Source organism: Glycine max, chromosome 7 (genome assembly GCF_000004515.6).
Source record: "Glycine max cultivar Williams 82 chromosome 7, Glycine_max_v4.0, whole genome shotgun sequence".
In the NCBI taxonomy this organism is placed as follows: Eukaryota; Viridiplantae; Streptophyta; class Magnoliopsida; order Fabales; family Fabaceae; genus Glycine; species Glycine max.
This window is the reverse complement of record NC_038243.2, coordinates 40,537,478-40,560,120: the sequence shown is the minus strand read 5'-3', so window position 1 is coordinate 40,560,120 and position 22,643 is coordinate 40,537,478. Positions and strand designations below refer to the sequence as shown.

Here is a 22,643-nt window from a genome sequence, read left to right as displayed (position 1 = left end):
CGAAGAAAGAGGGAGGGTTGGGTGTGAAGAATTTAGAGGTTTTCAACATATCTTTGCTTGCTAAATGGAAGTGGAGATGTATTGATGATCATAATGCACTTTGGAGGGATTTGCTAGCTTTTAGATATGGTAATTTAATAGCAAAGCAAACTTGTAGTCTTGATCGATCATGGGGCACAAAAGATTCAATATGGTGGCGGGATTTGATGTTGTTGGAGAAAGATTTGTCACAAAACCAGAATTTTTTTCAAAGAGCAGTGAGTTGTGATGTAGGAGATGGACAATCAATTCTATTTTGGTATAATAAATGGTTAGGGTCCGAGCCGTTGAAGGATGCTTTTCCGGAGCTGTTTGCAATTTCATCTCAGCAGTTGGTGTCTGTAGGAAACACAGGTTCATGGAGGAGAGACCAATGGACGTGGGGCTTGACTTGGAAGAGACAGTTAAATTCGAATGAGGAAGAGTCACTTCACTCTTTGGAGACCATTCTGGTTGATGTGCATCTAGTGGCAGAATCTCATGACAGGTGGAAGTGGTCCTTACACAACTCCAAATTATTCACTGTAAGTTCTTGCTATTCTTTTGCCATGTCTTTGGTAAATCAAACACAAATGAATAGCGATATACTGGATATACTATCTATAGTTTGGAAAGTTCATGTGCCATCCAAAGTAGCTTTGTTTTGCTGGCGGTTACTATTGGATCGATTGCCAACCAAGGATAATTTAATTAGAAGGAATGTGGTCATTAATAATAGTAGGTGCTCTCTATGTGATTCTTGTGATGAAAATGTTGTACACTTATTCTTTCACTGTGATTTTTCTAAATGTATTTGGAAAGAAATTTTGAGTTGGATTGGGATTGTCGATGTTATAGCAGTGGGGGGAGTTTAACATTTTTGGGAATATGATAGGCTCCTCAAATACAACACTAGCAGAAACAAGGTGCCCTTTATGTTTTGGTTGGCTACTTTGTGGATCATTTGGCAGGTGCGCAATAATAGCATCTTCAAGGAGGAGGAAAAAGACATTCCCAAGACTATCAATCAAATTAAGCACATATGTTGGGCCTGATTCATGGGAAAGGTAGGAGGGATAGGTGGATCGAATATTTCAGATTGGTGGAATTTACCTTTTCTATGTAGTAAAGTTTGAAACTATCTCATCTGAGACATTCTTGTAATGGGTTGGAGTACTCCTAGTGCTCCCTTCATTATAATATAAATTCATATTTCTTATAAAAAAAAAAAATGAGATTTCAGGAACTAAAAATAAAATTTTAAATATGTTTAGAGACTAAAATTAAAATTTTAAGGACTTTGATCGGTCAAATTTTTTATTCAGGGACTAAAAGTTAAATTTTTAAAATGTTTAGGGACGTTATATTAAATTTTTGTTTATGAACTAAAAATCAAATTTTAAAAAAATTTAAAAACTAAAAATTTAATTAAGTATCTCCCACTAAAATTGCTCTTACCAAAAAAACTGTTCCTGCATTGATACTAAAACGTCTAAGAACATAACGTTTTCCTAATGTAAACACAGCAACAGCGTTATCTAAGCAACACTTTATTATAGTTTCAAACTCTAATTAACTCCTAGAATTTGATTTCTACATTTATTACAAACACAAATTAAATTGCCAATATGCCATGTTGTATGCATAAAGGGACACCGACATTCTTTCATTGCTCAAACAAAACCAAGTAAAATGCAAAATAATATCACTTATGTCAAAATCACATCCAAAACATAGTGTACGTACGTATGTAAATTTTTTAAGAGTCTAAAATTTTGAGATGAACTAAACCTACTCATCATTCTAAAAAACACACAGCCTATAACACTAATTAACACCCACTTATTACAAAATGATGTAAAATATAAATTAATTATTTAAATAGGATAAGTGACTATTCACACACAACTTTTAAAGTAAAACCATGTGAGTAACACAACTTATTATTTTAAATATAAAATAAGTATGAAAATAAAACTAATGAAATAAAGAAAATCGTTGATAGGGTGAACTTCATTTTTACGTTTCATTTTTTAATAGTCAAATACAAAACTTGCTACGACTTTAGTTTTTTTTTTTTTAAAAAAAAGAAAATTAAAAGTCATATATGTCATGTATGATTTATAATTAATTTTTCTATTAATTCAACATCAAAGTGGTTATAGTCGTTATAGTAACGAGTTATGATTTTGGTATTAAATTAATATAAGTCGAAATGTTATATATGACTTCTAAAACTTTTTTTGTAAGCAAAAAAAAAAATAGTTGTAGATGACAATGACAATTTTTGTATTTTATCATTTAAAAAATATGTAAAGTATAGTTGTTAAACCTATCAACGAATTCGTTTATTATATTATTTTTTCTCTTTTCTTAAGCTTATTTATAATAATTAGTTATTGTTAGAACAAATGAAAGTTTGAAAAAAAAAAAGAAAAAAAAAGCTTCAAGTCCCACATCGTTCAGGATAAACACTTGAATAGTGTTTCACTCCCTATATATAGAGAGTTCATTTCTTCTTTTTTCCTTGTCCCAGTTGAGAAGCATTTCCTCAACTTTTCTTTCTCCCTCCCATATTTCAGCCGATGCATTTCCGGCAAACTTCTCCCTCTTTCTTTGTAAGTCATATTTTTCTATTGGTTTTAAGAGTGACTTTTTAAGTCACATTTTTCAGTTGTCTTTTAGAGTGACTTTTCAAGTCATATTTTCGGGTGGCTTTAGAGTGATTTTTCAAGTCATACAAGAGGGTGTAATTCTAGAAAAGGTTCCCTTAGTGCAGTGGGAATCTTATACAGTGATCTGGGTTGTTTTATCTTGGGGACATCGTGGTTGATAGTCTGCTTGCACAATTTTTGGCAGTGCCACGAAACGTCTTAAAGAAAGCGACATTGTCCGTAACTTCGCCAGTAATTTTTTCGGTTTGTCATAAACTATTGTTACAACAGTTATTCACACTTGCAACTTCAATAGTGGAATCATAAATATGAATAAGTACTTTGAGAAATAATTCAAATTCAGAAATTTTATATAATTTAGGTAATTTTAAAATAAAATTCCACGTTGGATTTATCCAATGTGGGAATTATGTGTAAAAGGAACTATTCCTTCTCAATGAAAGGTGAATGAAGGAAGAGAGAATGATGTTGTTTAGTGTTTGAGATAGGCTGAAAAATTGGGGATGATGAATGATAGAGAGAGAAGTGAATGAAGGATGTGAATGATTGAAAAAAGAAGAAAAGAGATAAGCTGAAAATTTAGGAGACTTGTTCGTTGGGCGATTTATCTTTAAAACTTGAAGCTTAAAGACTTGGAGTGTTTACAATAATTGAAGAGAAATAAATTCGGAAACTTGTTGGAGCTTGATTTTAACAAAAGCTTGGCTACTAGCATGAAACTTTGGAGAAAATTGAAGAAAAGAAAAACAAGAGAGTCCACACCCGAATTGAAATTCTCTATCCCATTTTCCTGTTCTTCTCACAACCCCAAAAAGCTATTCTAGGTCGGTTGAAAACTAGAGATCTCCTGTGATCTCCCAATTAAACATTGACACGTCAATTGAAAATTCATGTCACTATTTCATTAAACTTGCCAGATTTTTAACGTCGTTTCCCTTTTAGCCTTTTCTTTTTATCCATTCCACTTCCCCATCCATTTTAAACTTTAATGCGATTGTTAAAAACTTAAAATAAAACAAGGCATATTTTACAATGGAAACTCTTAATACTGATTTTTAACAAATCTCTAATCTTTACCCCGCATCCCCAAGGGGTAAAAACGCACCATATATCAACCCATCATAGCAATCCACTCTAATAAAGCCAAAGCTAAACACCAATTGCTGATTCTCTCAGATATCGGAGGAGCGAATACCCAACACATATTCATTTGGAATGTAATATTTTGTATTGCTGGTGTTTCAATGAGTAATCCAGTTTCAATTTCTTTTTCAAATTTAATTTTATTTCTATTGCTACATGTAGTTGAAATTGTTCTTACGGCTCATCCTACAAATTAGCCTTAATAGTTAATGTTCCCGTCACAACAAATGAACCAAACACTCACTCTAGGGTTGAAGGGTCTTCTTTGATAGTTCCTTGTTGAAGTCTCTGGTGCATGCAAATCTGAAAGAGCGGAGGGTACCTATAAAAGACATTTTAACGCTCAAGTAAGAGTTTGACTCAGAGTTGTTAATAACATCTAGTGAGTACTCAAGAATAATCAATCATCTTACCTAGAGGATTCTCCCCTTTATATACTAATCTTACTGGACCTTGGATATATGAGTCTACATGTTTTGATTACCAGTTAGGTAATATGCCTCTTAATCTTGCTTAGGTATTTCTAATCAGGTAATTACCCTTAAGATGGTTTATTAGCGATAATTATGACCGAATGGTACTCGTCAGTTGTATTTGCTGAAGGCCGAGACGTATTGTACCAAATATGTGGGTATATGACCAAGAGGATACTCAGTTTGATACATGTATCCTCTAGTCCTGAATATTTACTGGCCCCCAAGTCCGTTTTGGCCTCAGCAAAAAAGAAGGACTTTATGCTGTGTGTCAAAATGGTTACTATTAACTGCTCTAATCGTTATGCGGTTTAATTGACACGATGTAATGGATACAGTTGAAGCTTACAATAGGCTGTGCGAAAGAAACAAGTGGACTTCACTAAAAAGAATTGAAAGGGAAACATGTTAATATTCATGCAAACCTAATGGACAAGCGATGTAATTGCCACTCAAGATAGAAGGGGACGGTGGAATCAACAAAAAACATACGTTAGAAGGGAAACGACGTTAAAAATTTGACAAGTTTAACGAAACAGTGACATTACTGGTGATTGTTATAGTGATAGTTAGTTATGACGGTAACAATGGTGATGAAAGTGATAAAAAAATATCATTATCAAATATGAAAAATATGTATTTTTTTAAAACTATAAACCAAATTCATAAGACATTTTTTCATGCTTTTGAAAATGTGTAAAAGTATTCTGAAAATGATTTAAAAATCATTACAATTCTATTTTTGCCAAACACATTTTATTTTAAAAATTACATTTGTGAACCAAAAATAAAAAACTTGCAACCATCCCAAACAGACCTTAAGAATTTTAGACCCTTCACTTAAAAGTTTAAGCAAGCTAAATAAACAATTATTTTCTACAACTCTTTCAAAACATTTAAAAACAAACGTCATGCTTAAATGGGCCAAATTTCGTGCGCCATCTATAATTTAACTTTTATTTAGATTATACTCGAAGAATGACTGTTGAATAATTTAGAATGTTATAAGCTTATAATCGACTCTTCTCTTTCACTTTCTAATTTCGAAGAAAAATGTAAAATAAATTTTCTCATAATTTTCACTCTTCATATCCACAGGTTTCCAAACAAGATAATGTTAAATGCATTCATAATCTTCAATTCTTTGAAAACATTTCTGAATATTTTTGTTCTAACAAAGACTCTTAAGTCTGAAGAAAAAAAAATAAGAATGACAAAAAAAAAGACTCTATTTTCCTTCTTTAGACGTCATCAAACGAATCAATTTTTTCTTTTTTTATCCTGGAAGAGCCGAATCAAATTGTAAAATATTACATAATGACCCAAAGGTCAAAATCAGGTTTTGCTGGGAACATATTTAACGAATCTACTACAATAAAGACTATCTAACGCTCCTTATTTTCAAGTGCATTGACTTCCATGGAACAATTTGATATTGTCCTGACAAGATATTTCATGCAACTAATTTCATTCCCAAAAGCATTTAGCATTCCCTCCATCTCTCCTTCCAAGGGGTGTTTTATACAGATGAAACTATACGACGATAAAGCAAAGTTCATGCTAGATGGAAACCAAACCCTACAAAATAGTTAAATTACCAACCTAACATATGGTAGGCATGGGTGGTTGAAACCTCGGCATGCATGAGAACTTAAATCCATGTGAAATCTGCGCAAGGAACGCAAAATAAACAATCAAACATTATTACAGATTGTAGCTTGGGTGCCAAACTATCCAAACAAATACATTATTCCTATTCATATTAACCTTGCCAAGCAATTCAAATTATTCTGCGGACCAACCACAGTTTGCATTATTTCAAAAGCATTAATGGAAGAACAATATGAGAAGGAGAAGGAGGCTGAGGGAAAATAAAATACACAAATCAGACTCAAAGACAACACCCATTCTTATCCCATTGAAACCTTGGAAGGGGGATTAATTATTAACCATGAATACCCCAAGTTAGCATTCATCTTTGAGGGGGATCAACTGTGCGAACATTAGCAACTGTCATTCCCTCAATTCGGTCCTTTGTGATTTCCACAAAGTGACCAACAATCTCATGAAACTGCTTAAGCCCTGACAGGGGAAGAATGATGGAGGATCTATCAGAACCCGCAACCTGCAATTAAATTACAAGAATTTACAGCAGAAATTCCTCTTCCCACAATATATAAAACAAAGGAAAAAGGACAGAGAGATAATAACAGCACACCTCAGATATTCTTAAGAAATGACCCCTATTATTGCTCCCAAGATCAAAGAAGAATCTTTTCTGATCAGCCCTGATTACTTTTGAGACCCCCAAGTTCCCAATTTCATCCTGAGGCGGCAAATCAACAGACCTGTCCACATTCAACTCAGAAGAAGTGGCAGGTTGAGTACTATGACCAGATATGAAGCCAGCACCAACATCATCCGAAAGTCCAACAAGACGCTCTGAGGATTCAGAATTTTGCTATTGTGGAATGCAAACAAGCAAATAAGATGAAAAAAAAAACAACAACTTTGACAATTCTTGTGGCTAAGCAGGAAGAAAAATGTCTATTTCAAAAGAAGGAAACCTGATTGGGCAGAATGAAAAGCCTTGAGGCTTCATTGATCTCTGCCAAAACGTTCCTGAATGCTGCCCATCCTTCATCCCTGGAGCTTCCAGCAGGAACAATTATAGTGCTACGGTTTCTGCTGACAGAAGCTTCAGACACCTTCAAAATAATAAATAACAATCATAATCTCGAAACAAAATATACATATGGATAATATTCTTCATAAGAAAGAAATTCCAAAATAAATGTAGATATGGAAGCCAAAAATGATGAAAAACAGGGTAACAGTTTTTCATGAGGGACTTCATGCAATTCATTAAAACATTTTTTGTGCAGATTTTACTTAAGGATCACTTTTGCCAAATTCAAATGCTTATAGAAGATAAAGAAAAGATTATAGACTTCTGGTCTCTAAACATTTTGGGATTTATGATTTTAATCCTTAATCTAAATTTTGACAGGTCAAAGTCCTTAAATTTTTTTTCCGTTATCACTTTTAGTCCCTATTGTCAAGTAACAATGATTATGCAACAACATTGACAGTCTAATGATTTGTCACGTCATCAAAGAGTTTGAAGGGGCAACCACATGTAATTTTTTGGGTAAACTACGTTTTTAATCAATCATTTGTTTTAGAACAATTGATGACATCAAACTAGTTGATGAGGGATTAAAAACATAGATTACCAAAAAAATACATGTGACTATCCCATTAGACTTCTTGATAATGTGACAAGTCACTAGGCCGTCAACATCAATGTTATGCCATCAATTAATTTAGATTATGGACTAAAAGCAAAAATCTAAAAAGTTTAGGGACCACAAAGATAGTAAACCCATAAAGGAATTACAGAATATAGTAGTTGACAGCATAGGCTGCTTTTTAGTGGTGCAGATTGGTTTTCTGTTGTTCCTATGTTCCACACCAATGCATACTTTAAATCTTGCTTTTGTTTAATTGTTTGGGGTGAATAATAAATGCTGTTACACATAAAATCCAAACAGCAATTTTGGTTTTGTAACAATACGTGTAAAAACAGACAGAACCCAACAATACTCACATCCCAAAACTTCCAATACAAATTTATCTGGTCTTTAACACCTTTCCTACCATCAAACTCACGTTGTAGGCACTTCAGTTAGTCAATTACACAAGGGCAGGTCTTATATATGAACAACAATTTGGCAATAAGAATATAAGGGGACATATAAGATACCCCTTAAATACTGAATATGGAAAATTTTACACAGACAAGATAAAAGGTTGATGTCTAAGCATAGTGTACTGGGCAACAAAGGAACAAGTGCATGTTTGATTTAGCTTATTTTGGAGGGTAAAAACACTTTTTTTTCACCATTCTAAAAGAGATTTTGAAAAGAAAAAAAATATTTCCCCAAAAATAATCTAACCTAAACATGCGCAGAGTTCCTTGATTATTTCAGACCAGCAAAACATAATTCACTCCTCCCCCTTGGAAACCAAAAGTTGGTATGCATAGTTTCGTGAATTTGTTCTTGCCAATTCCCTATGCAATTCGTAGAAGTGATGAACCTATGGCTAAAGATGGAACTTAAGGAACCATCAGATTTCCCCTCTTTAGCAGGTTGTTGTCCCCAAGTTTCCATTCTGCCACACCTTCCAGTGATTCGAGCTTGACTTAAGATTTGATTTGGGTGGGAGATTTGGGATTGAGAGAGGAAAAATTCTAAAAAAACTTTCTGCAGCGTCTGAATATGAAGGTGCTTTGCAGTTTTCAGGAGCCATAAGGAAGACAAATGAAAGGGATGACCAGATGAAAGGGAGTTGAGAAGATGGATGAGTGGAAAACCGGGCCATTGGTTAGGAGTTTGGACCTTTGAGGAGATTAATCATCCATTACATTTAATATTTTATAATTTCAAATATACCTTTGGTGTTATCTTTTTTGAATCTGTCTTTGATAGCAACAAGAATAGGAATGTCTAACAAAATGCCCAGCCTTTGCCACACAAACCAAATTAAAAATTTTGTTTCACTTTTCTACATTTTGATAATAAAACCTCATTCAGAACCCTAAGCTTATTAAAGCCCCAACCTCTTACACACTCAGCTCTCAGGTTGCAGACCTCATTTTCTACCTTTTTTGTACATGCGATCACAGATTGGGTTAATTAACAGCTTCATTGTCATCATTAAATTTCCTTATTTGTCACGAAAACACATATATGCCTAGATATTTTGACCTTCATTCAATGACAATATAGAAAAGCTTCTCTACATACAGAACCAGAGTATATAAACAAACCAAGGTAAAAAGTCATATTAAAACTTATCCTTAATTCAGACATATATACAGACACCCCCTATTCTAATTCATTGACAAGTAAAGCATTCAAGGAACCATTATTTTGACACAGCCAAACACACTCAATAACCATTTTTTACCAAAAATATTACAGCCACACATCAAAACAGCATATAATTAGGTGAAAAATGTTGTACAATTCACTTAAAAGATTAACCTATACCTATCAAAACAAAGACAAGCAATTAAAACTGGGTTATTATTATCACACACTCAGCTTCTTATACATCTCACTTCCACCCCCATTTTTTCTTTCTATCTCTCTTTTCATTTTCCGCCACATCATTTGTCACATTTATCAGCTTTTCTCTTTCAGTTAATCTCCACCTCTATTTCTATCTTCCTTCCGCTTAGACACACATCCATCAGTTTCTCTCTCTTCACTTATTTTCCCTGAACAAACCATCAATTTGGTCCCAGAAGTATCACCCTCCTTCCAAATTAGTCCTTAAACTAATGAAATCATATAAGTAGTCCCTATAGTATTACAAATCATGTTACATAGCCCCTCAAGTATCGGAAAATTCTTCAAATTAGTCCCTCAATATTAGTAAAACATATCAACCCAGGGACTAAAATGATATATACTTATATAATTTCATTAGTTTAAGCACTATTTAGGAGAGAGTGAGAGTGATACTTCTGGAATAAATCTAAATTGTTACTTTATTCTTTTCCCCCCTGTATTCCTATCTTCCACCCATACACCCTTAAATTTAACATTTCGGGTGTAAGAGAAAGAGAAGAAGAGAATCAAGCGCCAAATACCTTCAAAAAACGGCCCCTCCGATTCTCACCAATGTCAAAATAGAAAACCTGAAGAGAAAAAAAAAAGCAAAATCAAATCAAATCAAATCAAATGCTACAGAGCGAAAAAAAAAGGGAGTCAAATTAGGGTATTACTACCTTGGTGTCGAGCTGCAATTCCTTGCTGAAGAGGTCCTGATCATCGGAATTGACGTAGTAATTGAAGAGATCGAGGAACCAGGAAATGCCAGAGAAGGGGACGATGATGGTGGACCTGGTGGCGGAGGTCTTCTCGGAAATCTTAAGGTAGCGGCCGCGAGGGTTCTCCTTCAGATCGAAGTAGAAGAGCTTGTGCTCCACCTGCAGCGTCTTGCAGAGCAATTCCACGTCGTTTCCGCCGCCTCCTCCGCCGGAGTTCCCCTCCATCTCCCTCCGCCAATAACCAATTTCGATAATCCCGCAACAGATCTGAATCGTCACTCACTAGTAACCGCGCATTTAGGGTTTGTTTGGTTTGGTTTGCGAATTTTGCTTCACTTCAAGGTCACAGCAACAACGGTTTCTTTCTTCTTCTTCGTCGACGGTTACAGCAGCATCGGACTCATGCGTGTGAGATTGGAGAGTGCTCACAACGCACGTGTGTGTGCTCGCCGCAGGTGTTTGTTTCTTTCTCCGATGTTGTTGTTAAACGAAGAAGACTCTTCTGCTTGTTCTCTGGTTTTGCAGATCCATCTGTGATGGGATTCTTCACCGCACGAGTCAATTAGTAGCAATTGGTAAATTACTGGATTGGCATGTTTCTCATCATAAATTCATCAAATTTAGCCAAAAGTCAAAGAAAAAAGATGAAAAAAATAAGAGAAAAAGGGAATTTTATAAATGACAAAAAAAAAAAAAAAGAGGACGCGTGACGTGTGTGAATGAGAGGTAGTTTAATTAATTAATTAATTAAAAGGCTCACTTATCCACTTAGAAGTTAGAAACCCCACCACAAACATGTCCACCTAGAAACGTGCTTATATTTAATAAATACTGGATTTATTTTCTTAGCAAATGATAACCATTATTCTTATCCTTAAATATATTTTTGATAAAATATTTAACAACCAGATAAACAAGTATTTTTTTAATAGTTTTTAATATTTTTTAAGATGTTATTTGAAGTAATATTTTTTTAACTTTTAGTTTCTAACTTTTTTATATTTTCTTTAATTTTTATTTTTAATATATTTATTCATTTTTTTAGTTATCATTTTTAAATAAATTGTTATTTTACTATTTTTCTATTATTTTTTATTTTTTATTTTTTTTACTAAATATTTATAATTTAATATGTTAGTATCTAACTTCGTAGTTGATTTTTTTAACTTTTAACTAACTTTTTTAATTAGTTTTATCAAAAAATAACCTAAGACATTAGTTAAAAAACTTAAAGTAAGTATATTTATATCATTTTTTAACGTTCTCCAATTATTTTCCCACCTAATGCTCTTTTATGGGATTAACACCCTTCTTTTTTACAACAACACCTTTTTGTAATATTCTTTTTTCTACAAGTTTTTGTAATATTCTTTAATAAATATAAAAGGGAGTTATATGATTTTTTTTATACAAAAATGGTGAAAATGAATTTTAAATCTAATACTTCATACAAATTATTCAAATCTTCCACCAGTGAACCAATCATAGTGAAATAATTACATAACATTTATAAACACAAATAAAAGATTAGGATATTAAATTTATGTTAATCTATTATTTTATTCTATTACATCAAAAATCATTATAATAGATAATAAATATTTATTAGAAATAAAAAAAAAATCTTGACTCTCACTCTTTATTTGAATATTAAGAGAAAGAAATACAAAAGAAAAAAATAAAGAAAGAGAAGAAGAGATTTGTAATACTGCAAGAAAATTGATTTAATTCAATTAGGAAAATATTGAGATTAAAGTTCATTTTATTTCATCTAATATTTCTAATTTATGTTTTTAACTCAATTATACCTGTCCCTTTGTCTAACAATTTTTTTTAATTTATTTAAATTATGATTTCGTAGTAATTAAACAGCCTTTACAGTTTGAGAGGGATTTGCCATTCACACAAAGAGATTGTTTAGATACAAGTTAGAGGAACTCATAACAGTTTTCTACTAAATGTTTAAAACTTTTTCGAGTAGAGAAGCTCTTAAAACAATACCTTTTAGTGTTCGTAGATAACTTAGTTGACATTTATCTCTTGGGTCACTCCTTATATTGGTTTAGTTGGATTACAATACTATCATTTGTTCTGAAAAGATACTCAACCCCACTTAAAATTTATGCATTTACTTGCTCCTTTGGTATGTAGATTATGGAAACTCTAGTGTTTTTTTTATAAGGATTCCAAAACTTGACACTTAATTCTAGTATTTTTCTCAGTTTGTAAATCAAACAGATCACTTAATCTGCAGGGTTGTATATCATGTTGGTTCACTTCATGTTTCTATCTTCACGGCAATTACGAGATTTAATTTTTTTTGGCTAGTGATAGAATTAAAATTCAAAGATAAAGCCTCACAAGCAAGCTGAAGTGGGTGGATGAACGTAAATAGTGAAAAAGAAACAAATAACACAGGGTGTTCAAGAGACCATACAATGAGAGAATTATGGACTCAACAAAAATAGGGGACATGTTTTGAGCTTTACATACAGAACCAAGACTCACAAATTACGAGGCTGATAATCTAAACTCACATAAAACCAAAATTTTTCACATAAGTATCTTGTTTATTATTTATCTTCTTTTTTTTTTATGTTTTATGGGTATGTTTGAAAAAAAATGTTTTAAGGGTATGGAAGATTCGGTTTGATTGAATATTATTTGGAATTTATCCTGTTCGCCTCCCCTCATGTCATTCTCTTTGCATTATATGTTGGTCACTGCATTATTGCTACATTCATAAACACATTTTCTCTTATTTTAGCATAAGGTGTACTTTATTCCATTGCCTTTGCTTCCTTTAACTTATTGTCAGGTTTATTATTTTAGAACCAAAGACGTGGATAATATCTAATCCCTTTTATAGTTTTAATGTTAATTAAGTTACTAAAATTTGATAAATTAATGAGGTTTATTAAGTATTATAAGACACTTTAATTTGGACGCAAAATGCACTTTAATTTATCATTCGTCCAAAGTGAAACACTGGACTTTATCATATGTTTTCAGGGAGAAATCTAGCGTACAACATATATGCTCTGACCGACATTTATTCTAATCAAAAGTTTATGTCCTTTTTGTTCCCTTGCCTTTTCAAAATTATTTCATCATTTGAATTTCAAGTATTTGGCATGAAAAAAACAAAATTAGGACAGTTATGTTAGTAAATATTTGTTTTATAATTTAAAATTTATAAAAACATATATTATTTATATTAATTCTATTTTTATAAAATAAAATATTTATTTTATAATTTGTTATGTAAAATTGGGTCAATTTGGTTTGTTAAGTGTTTATTATGTTTTTTTTTCAGCAAGTTAGTTTCCAATGTTCGGTTTGCATAAAAGAGTTTACACATATATATATATATATATATATATATATATATATATATATATATATATATATATATATATATATATATCTCTTTTCTCCTTTAGTCAAGACACACACACAGTAGAAAAATAATTTAATTTTTTTTTCTAAATTTTATCTCTTCCTTTTTTAATAAAAAAAAATATTTTTTAGAGATGTTCAAAAGATTCAAGGATCCTTTCACATTTTTCGGAAGAATAGCATAATTAAATTTCCTACCACGAGAGTGTAACATATGTTTTCTCTTTAAAGAATAACGTTTGTCCACTTTGCTATTTAAAATTTCTCCCTTAATTTTTTTTTTTTACTTATTATATGTTATATTACATTGTTAATTGTTAATCCATTTTCTGTTATATTCTTAAGTTACTTTGTAAATGTTATTTTGTTTAAAGCTTTGCATTTTCTTTTATTTATTTTTTTATTTTACTTTATTTTTCTAACAAGTTATAGGAATTTTTTTAAAAAAAATAATGTAAAGTAATACATAAGTAGATTGTTTTAAAAAATAGTATATTGCGTGAAAGTTACATATATAAAAAATGTAGATTGCATGAAAGAGACTGAACATTTGAAAAAAAAAAAAGATGCCCCGGGGCATGGGTCTGCATTATACTTAGAGCTATCTACTTTAACAGGAGAATTTATTCAGGAAAACTGGGGTGATGGGTGTGCATCAAGAGAAGGTCCACAACTTGTCCATTAATTCAATCACACAGGAACCCCTAACTCGTTGATCTTCATTATCCGTTTGTTCAGTGAAGATCTCTGACGCTTCAAATTTGAAGCCATAGAAGCAACCTGTCACGTGTTTGACGAAGAGAGAAAACAATGAGAAATGAATATTACTGAACTTTTGAGAAACACGCAGTAAGACAAAGTTAGCTTGCCTCAGCTCGAAGTACCAGAGCTTCACGACTAGGTATATACCGCAGCTTGTCAAGCAAATCTGAAGCATGATAAAAGAGGGTAAATTCTAAGGTTACAATATATATCACACAATACCCAAAGCAAATAAGAAAGGGAGAATCACAAAAGGAGCTCCTGATTTTCTTCTTTTTTAAAAGAAAAAAACAAAACATGGAATGTAAAAATTTAACCAAACCAAATGCTATTGTGTGATCCATGTAACCAACCTCCCCTAGTAAGATAATGCTTTGTTGTTGTTTTTGGATAAAAAGATTGTTAATTGTGTATGAGTTTAATTTTGTTATATCATCCGCTAATAAGTTTTACGCTATCAACCAATTAAAAATTATCTTCGATATGGCTGTGAAAGTAATGAGGAGGGATCAAGTTCCTCATCCCCACCCTTCATTTTTTTTTAATCTAACGGTTCTAATAAGTAACTTACCTTTTAAGAGAAAATGAAGGTTGAGGATGGAGAGTAACATTTTGAGTTAATCTTTGAGTAACTTGATCCCTCCTCTAAAGTAATTATTACAAAAGTTAACAAATTTGTGATCCAGGATTGGATGACAGTTACATTATCAATATATTCTAATTAAATTTGATATTGTTATTAACTTACTTAAAAGAAAAACAGAGAAAAAAAGACAGCATACCAGCAGCTCGGGTTTCAACCTTGTAAGCTGATTTTGCCAGCTGTTGAAATTGGGTTCCAGCGCTCCTATATATTTATTGAAATTAACAAACTTCAGGCATACTTCAGCAGTAATCAAATAAGTCATATCCTTTCATTAACTGATAATTACATACACTAGTTCGGTATGCCCATATTTCATTTCCTTCTCAGCAAGAGCTGTCCTTTGAAGCAATTTTACACTCTCCTTCTTCAGTAAATCCACCGAAAGGCCCAAGTCCTTTACATTCTTCTCAGTTCTAGCATACCGTACCTTCATAAGCATTCATGTGAAAAGGTGAAAGAAATAACAGAACATGCACTGGAGAAATATTACAACTTTTAATACAAGATCTTAAGAAATCAAGTTACAAAATAAGGAAAGAGCAGGTTATGCATCACAAATAGAGAGGAGCAGTACGTAAGAACATAGGTAAGGGATGCATCTTGATTGTTCAACTGAGTAATACCTCCTCACTTTGGAATCGACCCAATGTATGACGAAACAGAAACCTTCTTGGAGCTGCAAAACCAAAAAATACTTCAGCTTAAAACAAATACAAACTCAGTAGAGACCTGATATACAGAAAATGGCATAGAAAAAACTGGTTTCAATCACAAGCAATATAGTACAGAAGAGTCATAATGACTAATCACATTTTCCATGAAAGATATGCAACAAAAACAAATACATGTTATAACTTGACCTTGCTATAAGGGGCAGCGACACAGATCAATCAATGCCATTGGGCTATATAAAACCAATTCAAGCAAAGTTATTTTTTAATGGTTTCTTCTACAGTTTTCTCAGGTCTTATAATTGACCCCTATTGTCTTACATCAGCTCCCCTTCACTTCAATTTTTAGCTCGGGCTTGAAGTCTTCCACTCCATATTCATAGATATTTTGAATATTTGAAAACCATGAAATTATTTTGTGGCTTGACGTCCAAATTTGAGCAATTAAGATCCCTTCCACTAGCACCATTAATAGATTGATATGTGACTCAATAAATCAATATTTTCTAATACAGAAAATTCTAATTGTTCAGATGCCTAAAAACTCGTATTATACTATTGAATTTTTTTCAAGAGGAAAATTTTCTGGAATACATTATGAATAATTTTTTATCTTTGATTTGGTATATTATCTTCCATTTGTTTTGTGATTTCTTGATTGTATCAACTAAAAAACAATTTATTCATTGAAGTCTTCATGTGGTAAATCAAGTGCCTTTTGAGTTGAGGATCTATGATTCATCGGGATATTATAGATTGGTGGAGAAGTCCCTCATACAATGATGTTTTACTCTAGACTACTTTCCGGACTGCCTACAAGTGCCTTGTTTATTTTCCGTGCAGACTCCCCACATGATGCTTGTCACTGTGAGGTGTGTGTTACACATGACAAATCTTCAAGCATATGCCAAGACAAATCCAATTCTACTCCCTCACCATGTCTTTAGTACCATTTGATGCAAGGAAAGTAGAAAATAGCAGCTTCGTAACAGAATTACAGCTAAAAGTTGGGAAAATATATATGAAAGATGAAATACAAAGTCCTAAGGGCTATTTATACCAGGTGAATTGCATATTACCAAGTCCAAGCCAAATTACATTAGTCACATCTAAACCCAGCTTTCCAGTCATTAAAAGTTCAAATGCTAACCAGTGACTAGTTAGTACAAGGGAAACTACATGAAAAACAAAACCAAAAGGAAAACAAGGAAATAACTCAGAATACATAAAAAAAAGAGCAGTGAGCCTGCATTAGTTTCCAAAGTTTGGCCTCGATATAATAATTTGTATTATGATAACATATTTAAAACTAAATTGCCTATCACAAGAGAATTTAACATACAGAAATATTGAATTGAGCCTTTAAGAAAAACTGAGCTGCCAAATTAAAATTTGTTACTTGTATGTGCAAATGATACCCAAAAACATTTACCTCGCATGGCCAGAAGGGCACCAGAAACAGCTAAACCAGCACTTAAAGCTGGATTCTCCTTTGCAATCATCAATCCATCTGTAAAAGGTAAGAATATAAACCAGTGCTATATATAAAAGATTACCAGAAAGCAAAAACAACTCTGCTATTTCTATGTCCATCAACTTTTTTGAGGATTGATAACATTCAGTGTTAATTCATCTAAGAAAAAGAATTTTAAAGATTGATAACATTCATTCCTTATGGAAAAATAAAATTCAGCAAGATATCATCATTCCTCTGCATGCTAGACAAGACTCGAGAGTCCTTTACTACTAGGGTAAGAAAAAAACAAAATAAAATAAAATCATGAAAACGCTCATCAAATATAGAAAGATCTTTCAGCAAATCTGTTAGGATATAAGGAGAAGGGAGAGTTAGTTAAGATAGTTAGACTATTAATGAGTAAGTAAGTTGGAAGGGTTTATTAGATATAAATAGGGGAAGAAAGATAGAAGAGGAGATTTGTTGTCATTGTAAATTGAGCATTAGCTCCCTGTGAAAAGAGAAATCCTTTGTGAAGGAGAAACCCTTGGAGGAGAGTTATCTCTCCAAATTTTTGTTCTTTTACTATCAAGAAATTTCATCTTTCTTTCCTTTCTTCTATTTTCTAATTTGGGTTCCTAACAATTGGTCTGACCTGCCAGATCTTTGAAGGAGAGTCAGTGTTAGAGATGGAGGAAGCACAAATTTGGGGTAAGGGGAAGCTGCCAGCATTTGTGGGGGAAGACCCAATTTGTTGGATTGCTACGGCAGAAAATTCAGAGGTACAAGAAATTCCTTCATTCCATAAGCTACAATATGCATTCATGAGCATGGAGGGTGCTGCGATGCATTGGTTCTACATTTGGAGCCAAAAGAACCCAGATTCAGATTGGGAGTCATTTTCCACAGCTTTAAAAGATTCAGAGATCACTATGGTAAGTCTTTAAAAGATTGAGTATCTTGAAGCAAGAAGAACAAATTGACACGGAAACCCACATCCAAAAAAGGGAGAGTTCCATAGTGTTCTTGAAAGAGAGGACCAACATTTTAGAACTGAAACACATGCTGCACAAGTTATTGAATGAAGAGGCTGATCCTCAGTCAACTGAGCAAGAAAAAAATAGCATGGAGGGAAGTGGGTCTGAATGCAGTGAAGCAAAAGCCTCTTGGACAAGAAAGGTGTACCAACCTTTGATGGAAGCACAAAACAGGGAACTAACTTGAAGGGTAGCATTTTTTAGTGTGATGATGATCCATTCCAATTCTTGAAATCAGAAAATAAAAGTAAAGAAGGTTCAATAATCAATAACCACACACTTTATGGTGGAGAAAATGATGAAGCAATATTAGCAAGAGAAACAAAGATTGAAAAAGTTATGATGGAGGAAGTTGATTCTTCGATGAAGAGGGAGAAACACATAAACAGAGTGAAGAATGCAAGTTGAAAGGGGCAATGCAACCTAGACTCATTATTTTCAAAATCCAGATTTTCTTAAAAAGATTGTTATGATGAAACAGAAATCACTGTTGGACCCAAATTCGATCATGAAGGTGGTTGGAACATCAATGGCATTGAAATCTTGGAATTTCAACTTGCTGGGTGATCCTTTAGCATTAAACTTTGTTGCATCTATGGCTGATAGCTTAGATACGGAGCTAAGGCATAAGGAATGTACTGAGGTAGTCATGGTGATTAAAGTTATATGGAGTCCACCCTTGTCCCCCCCACATCACCAAAGCTGCCAGACCTGAGTTTGCATGCAGGGGCAGTAGGTCGTTCCCAGTTAAGCAACAAGGGGGTGCAATTGTCTACCAGTAATCAGAAAAAACTTGAGGAAGTTTCATTTTGCAATTCCAGTTTTCAAATTTCAACCTTGAGGACAAGGTTGATTTTTAGGAGGGGTGTATTGTTAGGATATAAGGAGAAGGGAGAGTTAGTTACGATCATTAGACTATTAATGAGATAGTCAGTGAGTTAGTTAGTTAGAGGGGTTTATTAGATATAAATAGGGGAAGAATGATAGGAGAAAAGGAGATTTATTGTCATTGTAAATTGAGCCATTAGCTCTTTGTGAAAGGATAAATCCTTTGTGAAGGGGAAATCCTTGGAGGAGAGTTCTCTCTCCTATTTTTTGTTCTTTTACAATCAAGAAATTCCATCTTTCTTTCCTTTCTTCTATTTTCTATTTTGGGTTCCTAGCGAAATCAGTAAGTGAAAATCCTTGAAGAAACAATTATGAATTGAACACCAAATAGAAGCCATAAACATAACCTATGACATAACAGGTATAGGTACAAATAGCAATCTGAAGAAATACAAGCATTTCCTACCAATTTTTTAAAATTATCACATAAGTTACACACTGCCATAAAAATTTAACCTTACTTTTGCCAAAACCTTTATACTATACCAACAAAAAGATCATAAAAGTTGAAGGACACAACCAACACTCACAAGATCAATACTATCAATTTTTAATCACCTTTAACTTTATTGACGAAAGCATCCTCATATGTTCTATACTGTGGTACTGCTTCTGGTAAAAAATTCTGCAAAAGAATCATACATAACCAGATGAGCTTTGGAGCCATTCATATTATATCGAGGGATAAAAATGGGATTACACATGGTCAGGAATTTCCCAAATTCATATAAGATTGAACGTGGAAAAAAAATCAGAGGATGGGAAAAGATGATATGGCATTAGAAGAGTGGTTATTTTCTATAAACAAGAGTAGGAAAGCATATAAAAATATCCCACCAACCTCTTATAAAAGAAAATAAAGAAATGCAAAATAGAGTCTTCAGCTTATGTACAATATTTCAAAAATATAATGAAAATAACTTAGACTTGATCTTTATAATTATTTGACTTTGTTTACTATTTTCTTATATATTGTTAATGATGCAGGCCTTATATGATATCGAAAAAAAGAAACATGCTTCATTACTTTAGACAGGTTTAGCAGGTTAAATCATATGATAACATTATTAAAGCTTCAAATTAGTTCAGAGCTTCAAAGTTTCCACATGACTATACAAAGAATCAGGAAATGAAATTACAAGTCTAATTCTAATGTTTGAGCGAATAATCTAGATGTTTAAAAAAAAAACAATTCTACAATATAGTTGCTATATTTTAAAACTAAATAGATATAAATAACATACTAATATTTTTATTATGGACACAGAGATAAGGTGACAGTCGTGGTTCACTGATGAGGACATGACCAAGAGCAAGGACAAGGATCCACTTGGAGGACCTATGACAAGGACTAGAGCAAGGAAAGTCAAGGAAGCTTTTCAACAAGTGTTGTCCATACTATTTGACTACAAGTCCAAGTTTCAAGGAGAAAAGTTCAAGGTTGTGAGTTGTTTTTTTTTTTCCAGCAAAAATATATATTATATATATAAAATAGTACCAGAGGTACTGTAGGTACAGGTATAATTTAAAGCATAGCTGGTACAGAAGAATTTAGCTATTATGGCCCAGCTACACCCCAAACTTAATTACATATATGCTGCACTTCTTGGAAGAGGTCTCAGCCTTTACCCTCCCTTTCTAATTACACAAAGACATCTGTCAAATTGGAAGACCACTGATTAAAATGTGTATCAAAATCTTTTTCAATAGCTTTGAACCAGGACCAGAGTAGAAAAAGCGTTTCATCCATCAGCTTGCTTGCATTAAAAGTTTGGTTATCAAAGACCAACTTGTTTCTATGTTGCCATATGGTCCTTGTGAGGGCTATCCACCAACATCTCCATCTCATATCTTTTGTTCGTGTAGCATTCCTTCTGCTGTGTTGCATGAAGTGGTCTTTCGATTCTTTCGGGAAAGCACCCACTGATTTGACCCATGAAAGTGTCTCCCACCACAAGGGGAGAACCTTACTGCAATTGAAGAAACGGTGTGCTGCATCCTCCTCCGAATGGAGGAGGACTAAATGACACCAATGACACCACTTTGTCTCAATTTTAGAGTGTTTAGTTTGTCTAAATAATGGCCCAATCCTAATAAAGTTGGCTGACCAAAAATATGTTTTGGGTTAATCAACTAAAAGGGCTTTAGTTTGGTTTAGTTCAAGTTGTAATAAGGGCCCAATTGGCAACCTAGGCATCAGTCATTTTATCAATAAACACAAGTTGAGTTTTATTCAGAAAATTAGAGTTTATCTCTTTTATCTTAGTGAGAGTGATTCTCCTAAGTTCTTGAGTGATTCAAGAACACCCTGGCTATATCAAAGGACTTTCACATCCTTTGTGTGTTGTCCTCGCCGGAAAGAGTGATTATTTCATTCCTTTCATCTTCAACCTTATTCTTTCAAACCACAATTCCAGAAAATCCACTTCTGCCTAGAATTATCTCGAGGTCATAACTCCCGTTTTATGCGCTCAAATTAAGTGATTCTTGAGCCTAAATTGAATTTCAAAACGAGAACTTTCACCTCGTTTCGGAATCACCTCATTTGGAGCCCTGTAGCTTGAGTTATTGTCATTTCTATATTTCTGTCCAGCCACCACTTAACCTACTTTTTATCATCTCATTCTTCCATTTTATGCCAAGAACTACCTTATTAAGGCTCACGAAATTAGCCACTGCCCAACCCTTAAATCTTGTCAATTTTCCATCTTTTCCTTAATCAATTTTCGCATTTTCCATCAAGGTTTAATCCTAGACGATCCTAAGTCAGCCTTTGTGCAATGAAGGTTCATATCATTCACACAACAAAGACCATGATAGTCAAAATAATATTGATGGTTGTGGCAACAAACATGAGAAGCAGGGTTGATGGTGGCAGTGGCAAAGGCTACCATGCTTGGTGTATTTTGGCACTAGTAGAGGGACAATATAGAACTATAGACGTGGATGCAACAGCAGTGATATGTATGTATGATATACAGAACCTGTAAACTACTGCATTATCTTGAATAATACAGCATTCCCATTCTCTAAATTCTCACTAAAATATTCTGTTCTATCTTCTAACAAAAAACTAACCACTATCATTTGCGGATAAAAAAAATAGTATTGGTATCATATAATGGGGCAGTGGCAGAACTACAAAATAATCCAAGGGTCACTGCACCCCGACAAAAAAAAATTATAAAATTAATTATGAAAACCCGCGAAATTTTCATAGATTAATTTTTTCACCTAATTAGAACAACAGAGGAATGGAAATCCCCAATTCCACATTCAACTTCTAACCAACTAAAACATAAATCCAGCAAAAAGGGGATAATGCAAATAATATACAAGATCAAGATATGAGAAGAGAAGAGGATGGGGAAACCTGAAAGGCACGGAAATGATTTATAGTGCTATGTTGCACAGTTCGAGCAGATTGAATGGCGGAACGCTGAAGATTCTCCGCAATCGACGCCAGCGATGGCGAGGGTTCTCCATCTGAAGAGGAGGAGGACGAATCTGCCTCTGCCATTATTGTCCGATGGTTGCACTGCACTGCACTCGGTTTGCTGACCCCGAATAAACAACCAGAATACCTTACCAAACCAACTTTATTCTTTGAATCTTTGGGCTGTGATTTAGTCA

At 33.3% G+C, this 22,643-nt stretch overlaps 2 protein-coding genes across 2 annotated transcripts; both read right to left on the bottom strand.

The window, feature by feature from the left end:
- Positions 1–5,996: 5,996 nt before the first annotated feature.
- LOC100499955 (transcription factor Pur-alpha 1) lies at positions 5,997–10,867 on the bottom strand. The gene is made up of 5 exons (XM_003529406.5): positions 10,110–10,867; positions 9,972–10,019; positions 6,877–7,017; positions 6,528–6,770; positions 5,997–6,434 (listed from the first exon to the last, which is right to left on the bottom strand). Exons 1-5 carry the CDS (start codon positions 10,374–10,376, stop codon positions 6,282–6,284), a joined length of 852 nt encoding a protein of 283 aa, XP_003529454.1. The 5' UTR covers positions 10,377–10,867; the 3' UTR covers positions 5,997–6,281.
- Positions 10,868–14,005: 3,138 nt separating this feature from the next.
- On the bottom strand, positions 14,006–22,643 carry LOC100808143 (RGS1-HXK1-interacting protein 1). The gene is made up of 8 exons (XM_003529404.5): positions 22,384–22,643; positions 19,569–19,635; positions 17,062–17,139; positions 15,582–15,634; positions 15,249–15,385; positions 15,095–15,159; positions 14,420–14,478; positions 14,006–14,330 (listed from the first exon to the last, which is right to left on the bottom strand). The coding sequence occupies exons 1-8, from the start codon at positions 22,528–22,530 to the stop codon at positions 14,241–14,243; spliced, it is 696 nt and encodes a 231-aa protein (XP_003529452.1). The 5' UTR covers positions 22,531–22,643; the 3' UTR covers positions 14,006–14,240.